Source organism: Lolium rigidum, chromosome 3 (genome assembly GCF_022539505.1).
Source record: "Lolium rigidum isolate FL_2022 chromosome 3, APGP_CSIRO_Lrig_0.1, whole genome shotgun sequence".
Classification (NCBI taxonomy): Eukaryota; Viridiplantae; Streptophyta; class Magnoliopsida; order Poales; family Poaceae; genus Lolium; species Lolium rigidum.
Genome location: NC_061510.1, coordinates 385,807,277 through 385,821,666, shown reverse-complemented (window position 1 = coordinate 385,821,666; position 14,390 = coordinate 385,807,277). Strand labels below are relative to the sequence as shown.

The 14,390-nt window shown below is 45.9% G+C and overlaps 2 protein-coding genes across 3 annotated transcripts; both read right to left on the bottom strand.

The window, feature by feature from the left end:
• Nucleotides 1–4,756: 4,756 nt before the first annotated feature.
• On the bottom strand, nucleotides 4,757–5,446 carry LOC124697581 (collagen alpha-5(IV) chain-like). Its single transcript, XM_047230151.1, has one exon. It carries the CDS (start codon nucleotides 5,444–5,446, stop codon nucleotides 4,757–4,759), a length of 690 nt encoding a protein of 229 aa, XP_047086107.1.
• A 975-nt stretch (nucleotides 5,447–6,421) lies between these two features.
• LOC124704452 (reticulon-like protein B8) lies at nucleotides 6,422–13,516 on the bottom strand. Of its 2 annotated transcripts, XM_047236706.1 has the most exons (7): nucleotides 13,418–13,516; nucleotides 12,323–12,375; nucleotides 7,761–7,965; nucleotides 7,504–7,684; nucleotides 7,283–7,421; nucleotides 7,057–7,126; nucleotides 6,422–6,926 (listed from the first exon to the last, which is right to left on the bottom strand). In XM_047236706.1, the coding sequence occupies exons 2-7, from the start codon at nucleotides 12,353–12,355 to the stop codon at nucleotides 6,766–6,768; spliced, it is 789 nt and encodes a 262-aa protein (XP_047092662.1). In that variant the 5' UTR covers nucleotides 12,356–12,375; nucleotides 13,418–13,516; the 3' UTR covers nucleotides 6,422–6,765. The 2 variants fall into 2 exon arrangements, with proteins under 2 accessions (XP_047092662.1, XP_047092663.1); XM_047236707.1 differs by lacking the exons at nucleotides 7,761–7,965; nucleotides 12,323–12,375; nucleotides 13,418–13,516 and adding an exon at nucleotides 12,118–12,316.
• Nucleotides 13,517–14,390: the final 874 nt, after the last annotated feature.

Below are 14,390 nucleotides of genomic sequence, written 5' to 3'. Positions count from 1 at the left end.
GCCGCCCCCTCTCCTCCATATCTCCCGCGTAGCTTTAGCGAAGCTCCGCCGGAGTTCTCCACCGCCACCGACACCACGCCGTCGTCGTCTGTCGGATTCAAGAGGAGCTACTACTTCCGCTGCCCGCTGGAACGGGGAGGTGGACGTCGTCTTCATCAACAACCGAACGTGTGACCGAGTACGGAGGTGCTGCCCGTTCGTGGCGCCGGAACCGATCGTGATCAAGATCTTCTACGCGCTTTGCAAGCGGCAAGTGAACGTCTACCGCAGCAACAAGAGCCTCATCTTGTAGGCTTTGGAATCTCTTCAAGGGTGAGACTCGATAATCCCCTCGTTGCTACCGTCTTCTAGATTGCATCTTGGCTTGGATTTCGTGTTCGCGGTAGGAAAATTTTTGTTTTCTATGCAACGTTATCCTACAATACTGTGGTTGGGGATGGTGTGCACTTTGACATCAAATATTGGAGCAATCCTAACCGTTGATCATCCTCAAAAATCTCTATCAAATATCGTTCCCACGTCCTCAGAAGCAATGTTTTCACGCCGCTTATAGAAAATAGAAACATTTTTATTACGTATCAATCCTTTCCATATCAATGCACATAGATAAAACTCAGGACTTAATTTTCTTTCCTTGTTTATTAACGCATGCATCTCCCAAGAGAAAAACGGGGCAGACAACTATTCTTTTTCTATTAATCGGGGGCTTAACTGGAAGGAAACAAACGTCCTCAACAATTGTCGCTCGTTCCCCTGTGTGAAACGAAACAAAATAGCTGGACAGGATCGCCGCCGGCAACAACGGCTGGACCAAGGGTGGCGCAGCCATGATCAACGACAATGAGCAAAGCCGTGATCCAGGTAACCGCATTCCCCTTCCCTGAATTTCCCTCTTTCACATCATTTTCTTGCCCTATTTCTCTTGGAGAAGATTAGTGAGTTTGAGAAGGTAAGGGTAACTGCATAAAAAATTGCACAACTGGGTTAATTGCATCGACTTTCTAGCAAGAAGAAGATGCCTAGCAGTAGTAGAAGTCTCATTGTTGCATGTTCAGTCGAAGTCACTCCTGTACTTGGAGACGTGACATGCAGTTATGCCCTCCCTTGTGGGCGATGCTTTAGAGATTTAGCTGTGTAGGGCGAGGAGGGCTTCCGCCCTTGGTCTGGTCGGTGTCGCCGGTGGGCAGCAGCAGTGCACCTTCTTCACCGTTTGTGGTCGCCGCCCAGAGGAAGGTCGGCTCTACTCATGCGTCTGTATTGGTGGTTCGACGGGGCGACGGGCGGCGGCTGCTGTGCTCTTGCTTCGTCCGTGGTGGTCCAGCTGGCGACGAAGGCGCTCCGGCCGCAGCTCCTCTGTCCCGATACCTCTGGTCCCTGTTTCCGCGATTGACCTAGACACCTGGTATCATCTGCCCAAGAGGCACCAGCATATTGTATTTCATAACGTATTTACGAGTAAAAGATAGATCTGTAAAAGAAGAAACATTGCAAATTATACAGAAAACAATGTAATGTGTGGAAAATTATAAAGAGGCAAGTAATGTGTGGCAAATTATAGAAATCCTAAATAATATGTGGCAAATTATAAGATCTCCCCTCCTTTCAGGAGCGAGAAATTAATGGCCGGATAACTATTGCAAGGATGAATGAAAAAAAATCATAGACGCATGGAAATCATAGATCCAAAAAAACCAAAGATAGTGCTGAGAATCATGGTGGATTGTTTGCCCACGGTCGCCGCCTCGGAGTTTCCATTGAGGTGTGTTGTGGGTATACTTCATGGGTGTACCATCGACAGTGCCTAGATCCGGCAAGCCCGGGTGGCCCATAGATGACGATGGTGGCGTATGGCCCATCGGGCGGCCCAGTTGGTGTAGATCAATAGGGATGAAGTCCAGCCCAGGAACAAGGAGCCGGATCCACCGACCGACTCAGGAAGTCGGATCTGGCCTGGCCCATCAGGGGTAACCGGATCCGGTACGACGTGTAAGGGAAGGCAGATCCTTGACATACACGGCAAGATAGCATACCGTACTTAGGCAACTTGTATTCCGGCTAGGACTCTCCATGTAAACCCTAGATCCGTGCGCCTTTATAAGCCGGATCCTAGGAGCCCAAGAGGCACAACCACAACTCATTGTAACAACGCGAAAGCGCCCAGATAATTCCAGACAAGCAGCAGTAGGCCCTGTCCTCGAGCAGGTGTTCCGAAGCTGGGTAAATCGCGTACCACCGTCCCGAGGACTCTCCGTCCTATGACCCCTACTTCTTATCCCTCTCGTGAGGATCCCTCCTCCAAGGCACCGTCGAATAGGCAACGACAAGGTGCTTCGTGCCCACGCACCCGCCTCCGACGGGGCACTGTCGCCACATGTCTCACTGTACCATGGCCACCTCCATTGAAGGTCGCTAGCTCGCCGCCACCATCACCCATGAAGCTCCTTGTCTCCGGTGAAGCCCACCATATCACCTTTGAGGTTAGGACCGCCTTATCTACATGACCATGTCATTCTCTTCTAGGTCATCACTAGCGTCTCCCATCCTAGACCGCCCCACGATGAACCCCCACACCAAGAAACGTTGGATCGTCCCCAAGAATGCCCTAACCACTCCTTTCAGATCCTCGTTCTTAATTGTGTTTATTGGTGAGAATGATGGCGTTCCTCTTGCTTCTGCAGTATTGTCGTGCTTAATTCAGTTCACCGGTGAGAATGATGGGTGTTTCTTTTGGTATTGCAGTAGGGGAAGGAGGTGCGAGAAATGGATGTCTATACAAGCCAAGGTTTCGTTTTGAAAAGAAATACATGCCAAGGTTTGCAAGAGGCGTGCCACAGACGCCCAACATTCGTTCTTGTTTGAGCTGATTGATTCTCCATCTGGTAATTTCGTAATCAACTATTCCATATTGTGCTTTAGTATAAAGGTGAAGACACAATCGGTGGCTCAGTGATTTTTCTCCAAAGGTTATATTTCTTCCTTGCAGGCAGGGAATTCTAAACAAGCGATAGTTATCGGAGGTAAGGGGAAGGTTGTGTGCACTGTAGGCGTCCAGGCTGCTTATAAGCTCCCCAACTTATCATTTCTTGCTTCCAGTTGACATGAAGACTGGACAAAACCAAATCCACCTTGGATCAAGCCAATGTGGATGAGGCTATCGATTCTAAAATTGGAAGCGTCGTGCCCTTCATCTTTATCTGAAACCATATATGTATATGTGAAGCTCTCATATCTGCAGCTGAAACAATATCTAGCTGCTATGATGCCGAGGAGGCTGAAGCTCGAATATCTGCTGCCGGTCTTATACTCCAAGTTTTTTGACCCTGCCACTGCCATCCTGGAGTCTGACAATGCCGTTGTCCTCAAGACTATCCAGAATGGTGACAAGAACCTCTGAAGGAACTGATATGTGTAGGATGAGATCAACCAGCTTAAAACATCTTTTGATATTTTGTTGCTTCCAAATTTGAAGAGTGTGTAATAAGTGAAGTTTGCTTACAGTAGAGTTAGCGAAACTTGAAGGGTTCATCACCCAATTTTCTTGTTAAATTTATTGTAACAGGCAATGTATACTCAGCTGCCTGATAGTGATTAAGATACTCTCTTCCCGTCAGAAAAAGTCGCTATTGTTTTGTTCATTGGATGCAAGTTTAGCCATGACAGTAAGCTCACCCATTGAACTGGCTGATGGCCGCTACGTAAACAACATATATTTTACTTTATCATGGTTTGTATAGTAAGATACTTTTATCAAAACGATTCTAGAAGATACAGAGGAAAGAAGAAAAGTTATATCTATTGGGACCAATCGGTGTCTCTAGGATTTACAAAGCAAAGCTTTAAAAAGAGCAAATCTTAAGAGACTTTCAAACCCTTTTTATTCGCAAAAATTAAAAATTACGTAGTTGGTTTTATGTGGTATAATGGTAGTGTTGACAACAATAGTTAAATCACCCACATCAGTGTGTCACCGTGCACCAAAGCACCAACTCGATCGAGTGGCAAGTTCAGTTTTTTTTTTTTAACAAAGCGAGTTTTATCACGTTCAGATGCAACCATCTAAATTAAAATGTAAAGGTTGTAAACATATTCAATTTGTGTAATATTGTGTGCATATCTTTTCTATTTACGCGAATATATTTATGCACATCATATGTTTACAAATGTGACATGTCTGAACTCATTGTAATAATTTAAAAAATTAATCGTATAGAAACAGGCCGTAGCAACGCACATGCATTCAACTAGTGGTACTAATGTGTATCTTTGTGCATCTGTTCTCTCGTCAATTTATATTACGTATCTCTTTATACGATTCGTTATGTGTATCTATCTTTTGCTTATGTTGCATGTTACCATGCTGCATCTGGTTTGGGAGAATTCGATCCCAAATTTCGGGCACTGGAGTGTCAGATCGTTTGGCTGGAGAATGTGTTCCTGGAATGTCGTATTGTTGATGCTGCTGCGAATAGCTGCATTGTCGACAATTCAGTTTGCTGCTGGGACGTGTGAAGTTATCTGAAACCTTTGTTGAACGATTTTTGGATCATAACAATAGCTACAGTTACGGTGGCAAGTCAAGATGTTCCAGTGGGAGTTGACAGAGTAAAACTTTGAAGCAGCAGGCATCATCCGTTGAAGATGATGCGTGTACTAAAACATTTCTCTCGAAGAATCAGCAGTGGTGGTAGCAGAACTACTTGCTAGTAAAAATGTACTCGTAGTGGACTATGCCAGGTGAGTTATGCAAGTTTTGCTGTCAGTTGATAATGGTCTCGGTGGGGCTCGGGTTCTCGTTGGCGTTGGCGTTGTCGCTGGCGGCGGGAGGCGCCGGCTGCTCCTGCGCGGGCGGTGACAGAGTGGTGCCGGTGCCGCCGCCAGCTCCGGCTCCCCATCCGGTCGGCTTGAAGTTGAACGGCGCCGGCATTCCTCCTGGAAACGGCACGCCCGGCAAGCCAGCGCCTGGGATGCCTCCCCCCGGCACAGGCATAGGCATGGCGGGCATCCCGGGGAAGCCGGCGGGCATGGGCATGGGCACAGGCATGGCGGGCAACGGCATCCCTGGCATGCCGCCGGGGTTCGGGAACATCGGGAACGACGGCATCGTCGACGGCGGCAGCCACCACTTCATGCTGCCCGTGCCAGGCCTCGCGGTCGTGGTGGCGTCACTCCCGGCCGTCGCTGGCCCCGGAGCAGGCGCGGCTGCGGTGGTGGCGACCGTGGCGGCGTAGGACGTGCCGCGCTCCGGCTCGAACTCCACGCGGCTGATCTCGTCCTCGTAGTCGTCCAAGGACGCGTCCCGCTGCACGGTCTCGGCCTCGGCGGCTGCGCTGGAGCCGAAGGCGAAGTCCCGGCCGTACTCGCCGTCAACGTCGTGGAGGAGGCGCATGCCGTGCGCGGACCCGGCGCAGAGGACAAGGAGGAGGACGGACAGCTTCTTCTGCTCCATGGCTCGATGCTCCGCTCAGCTCAGCTTTTGGCTTCTTTGCAGCTGCCGGCGAGGTGGTGACTGACTGACTGGTGAGGTGAAGCACGAGCAATGTAGATTTTATAGCGTGGTGATCAGGAGCTTGGAATTGGGGTTAGGTTGGATCATGGTGAGCTGCACTCCCATTTCTCAATCATCTGAATATCTGATAGTGTTGGCAGCCGAAGTTGCACACCGGAGTCGTGCTGCTGCAACACCACCTGTAAACTAACAACCTGGGTTAGCTTCTGACCCCCAAATCTCACATACCAGTCACACTTAATCTGCACCCTTTGACCAGAAATTTTTGCAGAATGGAAACATTAAGCATGAACAGCACGGTGTACGTCTTCATCGCAATCGCAAAAAAACCAGACACAGACAAAAAAAGACATCAGAGATGCAGTGAACAACTGAGATTCTTGATTGCCACAAACACAAGGAACACAGTTCTATATGAAGAATCGTTGTTTTAGTTTCCCTGTTTAGTTTGTTCTTTTTCTCTTTTCTTTTCAGTTGTAGTGAAACTCATGGTTTCTATTAATAAGAAAGCGGAGGGGGAAACTCTCTTTTTTTTAAAAGAAAAAGGAACACAGTTTGTAGCTCTAACTTGTCCAAATTCTTGATTGTCACTTAATCTGCACCCTTTGACCAGAATTGCTTGCAGAGTGGAAACATTGAGCATGCAGCACGTGTGTACGTCTTCATCGCACTCGAAACAAAAAGAGACAAACAAAAGGAGACATCAGAGATGCAGAATCCTTTTCAATAAAGCACCCGGGGAGCAAAAGAAATGCGTGTATTTCATACTTAATTCGCATCACTTGGCCAGAATTTGGGGAGAAAGTGAGAAATTTGAGCATGAACAGCATGAGATTGCAGCCTTCACCAAAATGGCAAAAACAAAGATACAAATTAAAAGGCAATTTCGTTGATGATAGTGAGCAATTCTGGTTCTTGATGGCCACAAACACAATTCCATTCCCTTGCCAATATAGTTTGCAACTGTAACTCGCATATTCATCTGAACATTTTCTACAAGACATAGCAATACGAATTTCAGCTCAACCTCCAATTTCTGCATACAACTTGCTGATGTGTTCACAGCATCCCACTAATGAATGGGCGAACAAAAGGAATGCAGTGCAGTCGAATTTAAACTGGTGTGCGATAAACCGACGTTCTGTTCAGGAAAGCACACAGGCTCACAAATGACAGTTGACACTACAGGTCTGCAGCACACAGTTAAGCAGAATGATAGCAGGGGTTTTCACTCTTTTGATCCAGCGCGTCCGTCCAATCTACTCGGTCTTCTTGTTCCCCTTCGGTATCCTGCTCAGGACGCCGCTGTCGAGCTTCTGGTACTGATCTCGGAGCAGGCCAAGAATGCTGTAGAGGAACTCGTCGACTTGGTCCTCGTACTTCTCGTACAGCACCGGAAGTGTGTGAGCACAGACAAACCCTGTTACAGGCAATCAGGTATTATTTTCATTAAAGCATACAGCAGAAATACATACATTCGCAAAATATGAATACTATGTTGTTTCCCAGTGGCAAAAAACTGAGAGAAATAAGAGGTTGCGGCCTCTTACCAATGTAAATGACGGTTAGGAAATTGAACCAGCTCCCAGCTACAGAAGCAGCCCACAACCCGACAGTTGCCTGAAATGAAACATCTCGTGACATAAAAAAACCCGTCTGTTGAAGATCAACATACAGAATATCTATGTGTGCAGGATTAACTTTCTTTATACTTTCCTATTTAATATAATGATCACCATGATGAATACAGAAAAGAACCCAAAAAGCTCCACGTACCACTACGAAATGCTTCAAGTTTCTTTCACAAGACACATCTTGAAGGAAACCCAGGAACTTATTTACTTGGGCACCAATCCCAACAGCAATGTTCACAAACAGCTCATCGGGTATCTCAACTCGGGGCACTTTAGAAGATCTGAAAGCAGCAAAGAACTCTCTATTATGATGTAATGTACGAGATAAAAACACACAGTTCAGATGCTCTATAAATTGCATACCCGTTTAGCTTGCTTGAGAAGTTGGACCAAACAAACTGAACAACCATTCCAAGGACAAGGACAAATGAAATGATTGTCAAGAAGTGGTAATCAGGCCACTCGAAGAAAACCCAGATAGCTGTTGCGAGACCCAAAACACTGGACGATATCTTCTTGTTCCTCCATAGCAACACATCAGCAGCTACAGTCACAAACAAAAATTATCACAGAAGCCCACATGAATAAAACTAAACCAGAGAAGTGAGAAAATCACATACACTTTCCACCACCCAAAACCCCATGGAGGGACCTCTTGCGACCAAACATCTTGTTCACTTTGCCGGAGACTGAAGCTTGATCGAAATGGCCAGACTTCTGCTTAGGGAGCTTGTCAGAGATGGTATCCATGATGTTGTTCATGATATTATCAGACTTCTGCTTGGGGAGCTTGTCAGCAATGGTGTCCATGATGTTGTGCATGATCTTTTCGGTCGCGCTTCGTATCTTGAGCTCACTGCATAGTGGGAACAAGATGATCCAGTCATACTCTAAAAATGTTTAAGACAGACCGAGCTGATAACAGTGCACAGACATAGCAGCGTAACATATTTCGGCTGACCAAAATTTGCCCCGATGTGATGTGATTGTTTTATAGAATCCATTGGAATTTCGGAACTATAAATTTAACAGTCCGACCTACCAGTACTATGCAATAGGACACCCATTATGAGTAGTAATTTCAGCCCCAAATCTCTCTAGTAGTAACAATCAACAGACATTATGGAACAGTCTTCTTCAATTCTGACTCAAGCCTCATAAATAAATATTTGGTGCACCAGAATACCCCATCCCCATCCCTCTAGGCCAGGCAGGTAATGGGCATTTCGGTGTCGACCACCAAAATCACTTCTCAAATGAATCCACCACCAAGATCAGTTGCAGGATACCCCCTACTGTCTCCAATGAATCCACCACCAAAATCACTTGCAGGATACCCCCTATTGTCCTACACAAACATTTCCACCAAATCTAACCACAACAAGGCCAATCAACCCCATACTTAAATCTATCTCAAAAAAAAACCCATACTTAATCAATCGAACATCAACTTAAAAGGCCTCCTATTTATTTGCACAGGCAACCGACGAAACGAAGGCGCAATCAGGAGATAAAATCACCCATCTTTTTTTTTTAGATGAACAGAAGCATATTCAGAACCCCTCTGTTAATCCGGTCAGAAAAAAGAAAAACTACCCAAGCAAACCGCCTACCTCGAAAGTTTCTAATCCTAAACAAGAAACCACCTTTCCGTTCAGTAAAGCCACTCCATCGCTTTCAAGAAAAAATAACTAGAAAAAGAAAAGACACTACAGATTCCACATCGCCGCCGCAAAACGAAAGTCTAAACGCATCGAACTGCAGAGCCGCCAAAGAGAGATCTTACCGGAGGGGAGAACGGAGACGAGTCGGATAAGCGGAGCAGTCAGCCGGCCAGCGAGCGAGTGGGGGCTTTCGGGGGAGGAGAACAGAATCGCAGTCGCCGCAGCCGCAACTATTTTAGGCCTCGTTCGGTTACAGGGGCCAAATCCCGCGGTGGATTAAATCGCTCGTGGAATTGGATGAACCCACACCGGCCACCCAAACCCCCGCTAATCCCTTCCGTATAATCCTCCTACTTTTCTGCCGTTCGGTTAATACTTGCTGGCTTGGTTAATCCTTGCTCAGGCTAGGCAGGGTTGCGCTTTGCAACCTTAACGCTAGGCTTTGGTCTGTTGGTTTCACGGGAAAATGTGGACAATCGCACACTAGCTTGCATGAATTACTTTACTACCGTGCTTTTCCACTAATTCATCAGCATACAAAATCACACTTCTATTTTTCTTAAAATACAGTAAATTTGAATAATTCATCATCACACACACGCCAATGTTCTCTTTTCTTTTATATGAACTGAAAGGCTGAATCTGAAAAAGAGAAATGCCAGAAACCAGATCCTTAACCCGACGAAGGAAGCAGCGAGGAATATACTCACCAAGGTTATCGGTGAAATCACATGTCATATACTCATAAACGTGAATCCTGATGACTAATTTGAAGTAATACACACAAATTTCATGGCTCATTGAGTCCACGGTATAGCATTCATCTTCCCAGTCCATTACAAAATCAAGAAATAAACATCGCTCCTAATTAGCAAATAGCAAGACACTGCCGGTTTCTAAATGGCAAGGCACAATCACAAATCCATGGCACCGGCGTGCACGAACTCAATACCAGATCCTACCATCAGTGTACTTCAAGCCCTGCCAAAGAATGAAATTATCAATTAGCTGTGGTGAGTTGTCTACCTGACCAACATGCAGTTTCTCAATAGATGAATATTGATGCACTCGTTGTTCGCAGCGAGTTGTAGTCGTCTTGTACTAAAATTATGCCTTCTATAAAGATATGGTACGCCTTTGGGACGGCCGCAGGCACAGCCGCACATCCGGCCAATATCCGAGCGTCGGCCAGGACGGCCGCGGGCACAGGCGCACCGCCGGCCAGGACGGAATTTGATTTCCTTGTCACTGAATTTGGCTGGAGAGAGAGACGCGTGAGGAGGAGGAAGAAGAAAAGAGGAGTGGGGAAAAAAATATGAGGCGGGCCCCACGTCCACCATAGACTGTGGTACACATAAGCTGCCAGCTCAGCCTTACAAATGGACTCTAATGTTCAGAGTTGCTGTTAAAATGCTATTAGACGATTATTTGCTCGATTTGTAACGCTATGTCACAGAAGTTGTAGTTTTTAGTAAAAATTTCCAAGAATGGTACTGACCCGTTATCACTGCCCCAATTGTGGTAGATTTGTGTAATTTACTCATCGATTTTGGTGTGAAGAGGACTGTGAAGAGAACGGGAAATAGACGACCACAGGAAAGTCAACCAATGTTAGGGGGGTTATTTAGACCGACGTGGAGCAAAACCGGAGTCCACCGTGTCCAAAACCGGAGACAAATCCAGTAATCAATAGTTAGGGGTATTTTGTCCGGTTTTTGATACTTAGGGGGGTAATTTGCTCCACTTAATACATATGGGTGGTTAGCGCCCAAATCCTCATAGTTAGTGGGGTGATTTAGACTTCTTTCAAGAAATGCGTGTATTTCATACTTAGTTCGCATCACTTGGCCAGAATTTGGGCAGAAAGTGAGAAATTTGAGCATGAACAGCATGAGATTGCAGCCTTCACCAAAATGGCAAAAACAAAGATACAAATTAAAAGGCAATTTCATTGATGACAGTGAACAATTCTGGTTCTTGATGGCCACAAACACAATTCCATTCCCTTGCCAACATAGTTTGCAACTGTAACTCGCATATTCATCTGAACATTTTCTACGAGACATTGCACAACGAATTTCAGCTAACCTCCAATTTCTGCATACAACTTACTGATGTGTTCACATCATCCCACTAATGAATGGGCGAACAAAAGGAATGCAGTGCAGTCGAATTTAAACTGGTGTGCGATAAACCAACGTTCTGTTCAGGAAAGCACACAGGCTCACAAATGACAGTTTGACACTACAGGTCTGCAGCACACAGTTAAGCAGAATGATATGGGTTTTCACTCTTATGATCCAGCGCGCCAGTCCAATCTACTCAGTCTTCTTGTTCCCCTTCGGTATCCTGCTCAGGACGCCGCTGTCGAGCTTCTGGTACTGATCTCGGAGCAGGCCAAGAATGCTGTAGAGGAACTCGTCGACTTGGTCCTCGTACTTCTCGTACAGCACCGGAAGTGTGTGAGCGCAGACAAACCCTGTTACAGGCAATCAGGTATTATTTTCATTAAAGCATACAGCAGAAATACACGCATTCGCAAAATATGAATAGTATGTTGTTTCCCAGTGGCAAAAAATTGAGAGAAATAAGAGGTTGCGGCCTCTTACCAATGTAAATGACAGTTAGGAAATTGAACCAGCTCCCAGCTACAGAAGCAGCCCACAACCCAACAATTGCCTGAAATGAAACATCTCGTGACATAAAAAAACCCGTCTGTTGAAGATCAACATACAGAATATCTATGTGTGCAGGATCAACTTTCTTTATACTTTCCTATTTAATATAATGATCACCATGATGAATACAGAAAAGAACCCAGAAAGCTCCACGTACCACTACGAAATGCTTCAAGTTTCTTTCACAGGACACATCTTGAAGGAAACCCAGGAACTTATTTACTTGGGCACCAATCCCAACAGCAATGTTCACAAACAGCTCATCGGGTATCTCAACTCGGGGCACTTTAGAAGATCTGAAAGCAGCAAAGAACTCTCTATTATGATGTAATGTACGAGATAAAAACACACAGTTCAGATGCTCTATAAATTGCATACCCGTTTAGCTTGCTTGAGAAGTTGGACCAAACAAACTGAACAACCATTCCAAGGACAAGGACAAATGAAATGATTGTCAAGAAGTGATAATCAAGCCACTCGAAGAAAACCCAGATAGCTGTTGCGAGACCCAGAACACTGGAAGATATCTTCTTGTTTCTCCACAGTAATACATCAGCAGCTACAGTCACAAACAAAAATTATCACAGAAGCCCACATGAATAAAACTAAAACAGAGAAATGAGAAAATCACATACACTTTCCACCACCCAAAACCCCATGGAGGGACCTCTGGCGACCAAACATCTTGTTCACTTTGTCGGAGACCGAAGCTTGATCGAAATGCCCAGACTTCTGCTTAGGGAGCTTGTCAGAGATGGTATCCATGATGTTGCTCATGATATTGTCAGACTTCTGTTTGGGGAGCTTGTCAGCGATGGTGTCCATGATGTTATGCATGATCTTTTCGGTCGCGCTTCCAGAATGCTCTGACATCTTCACGTATCTTGAGCTCACTGCAGAATTGGAACAAGATGATCCAGTCATATTATAAAAATGTTTAAGACAGACCCAGCTTGATAGCAGTACAAAAGAGGAGACATAGCAGCGAAACACATTTGTGCCTGACCAAAGTTTGGCCCAATGTGATGTGATTGCTTTGACCGAATCCATTGAAAGTTTGGAACTAAAAATTTAACAGTTGGACCTAACAGTACTATACTGCTCAATAGGACACCCATTATGAGTAGTAACTTTAGCCCCAAATCTCTAGCAATCAACAGACATTATGGAACAGTCTTCCTCATATCTGAGTAAAGCTTCATTAATAAAAATTTGGTACACCAGAATACTCCATCCATCCATCGAGGCCAAGCATATATATTTTGCCAAACAATTTTTTTATCAAGCATTGTCTAAACAAAGTGTTTTCAATCATGTTAAACAAGGGGAAAAGATGGGCATTTCGGTATCCACCACCAAAATCACTTCTCCAATGAATCCACCACCAAAATGACTGACAGGATACCCCCAACTGTCGTACCGAAACATTTATCCGCCACCTTCAATCGAATCAAACCACAGCAAGGCCAACCAAAAATTGGCATTTCGGTGTTCACTACCAAAATCACTTCTGCAATGAATCCACCACCTCCAATCGAATCTAACCCCAGCAACGCCAACCAATCCCATACTTCATCAATCAAACATGAACTTAAAAGGCCTCCGATTCGTTGCAGAAGCAACCGAGGAAACGAGGACGCAATCTGGAGAAAAAATCATCCATTTCTTGCCCACGACAGAAACATATTCAGAACAAATCCCCCTAATCCGGTCATAGAAAAAGAACAGAGAAAAAAATAACTAGCGAGGCAAACCGCACTACTCGAAAAGTTCCTAATCCTAAACAAGAAACCACCTTTCCGATGGGTAAAGGCACTCCATCGCTTTCAAGAAAAAATAACTAGAAAAAGAAAAGACACTACAGATTCCACATCGCCGCCGCAAAACAAAAGTTGAAACACATCGAACTGCAGAGCCGCCGAAGAGAGATCTTACCGGAGGGGAGAGCGGCAGAGGGGCGAGCAGGCTTCTCCTCCCGGAGACGAGACGAGCGCGCGGAGCAGGCAGCCGGCCAGCGAGTGGGGGCTTTTGGGGGAGGAGAAGAGAATCGCAGTCGCCGCCGCCGCAGCCGTATTTTAGGGCGGAGACGAGAGTGAATGTCCCGTGGGTCCCGCGTGGGGTACCCGTCGCTACGTGCACCGGATTGCTCCGCGCGTGGGAGTGGCTGACAGGTGGGGTCAGAAGGTGGTGTGCGCGTCGCGGGCCTGCACGTAATGGAATGTCGCTGTTCTGTGTGGCAAATAAGTGCATTGATATGGAGCACGAGGGGGAACGTGATCTCCGCACGGATTACTTTCGGAGTTTATTGATTTGATTGGCTTAGCTGCTTTTGCAAATCAGCCCTGATTGCTCAGCTGTGGGTCAGCATTGATTCTCTGCTAACCAAAGCTCGTTTCGCTGGTTTGAAATTTGGGATTTGGTTGGATTGCAAATTGTGAAGCACAGTTGGCATGTGTCAGCGACCTGTCCCCACCTGGCAGTGAGACGCCAACAAGCGAGGCGGACCAAGGCGACAAGGTCGCACCAGGCCAGCCCACGGCATGGCTTGACAACTCGCTTCCTCCATTCTCAAGCCATGGCACTCACAATGTTGTCACTTGTGAGGGCTATTTGTAAGCTACACTTCTTCTATACTACGCATTGGCTTGTAAGTGAATAAACGTATGTGGCTAATAGTTGCCGTGTATGGATGGGTTTTAGGGAGGAAGGGAGGAATAAAACCAGATCAATCGGTTTTCTACGAATATGAATATATGTGTTCCAGCGGTATAGCTGTTTAGGTTAAGCAGTAGCTTGAAATTGGTATTCACAGCAGTTCCGATCAACCGATTTGGGGATCCCCATACACCCACACACCACCTCGTTTGGCTTCTCGTGGTTGCTCGGAGGCGGTGAATTTATTTTCGCC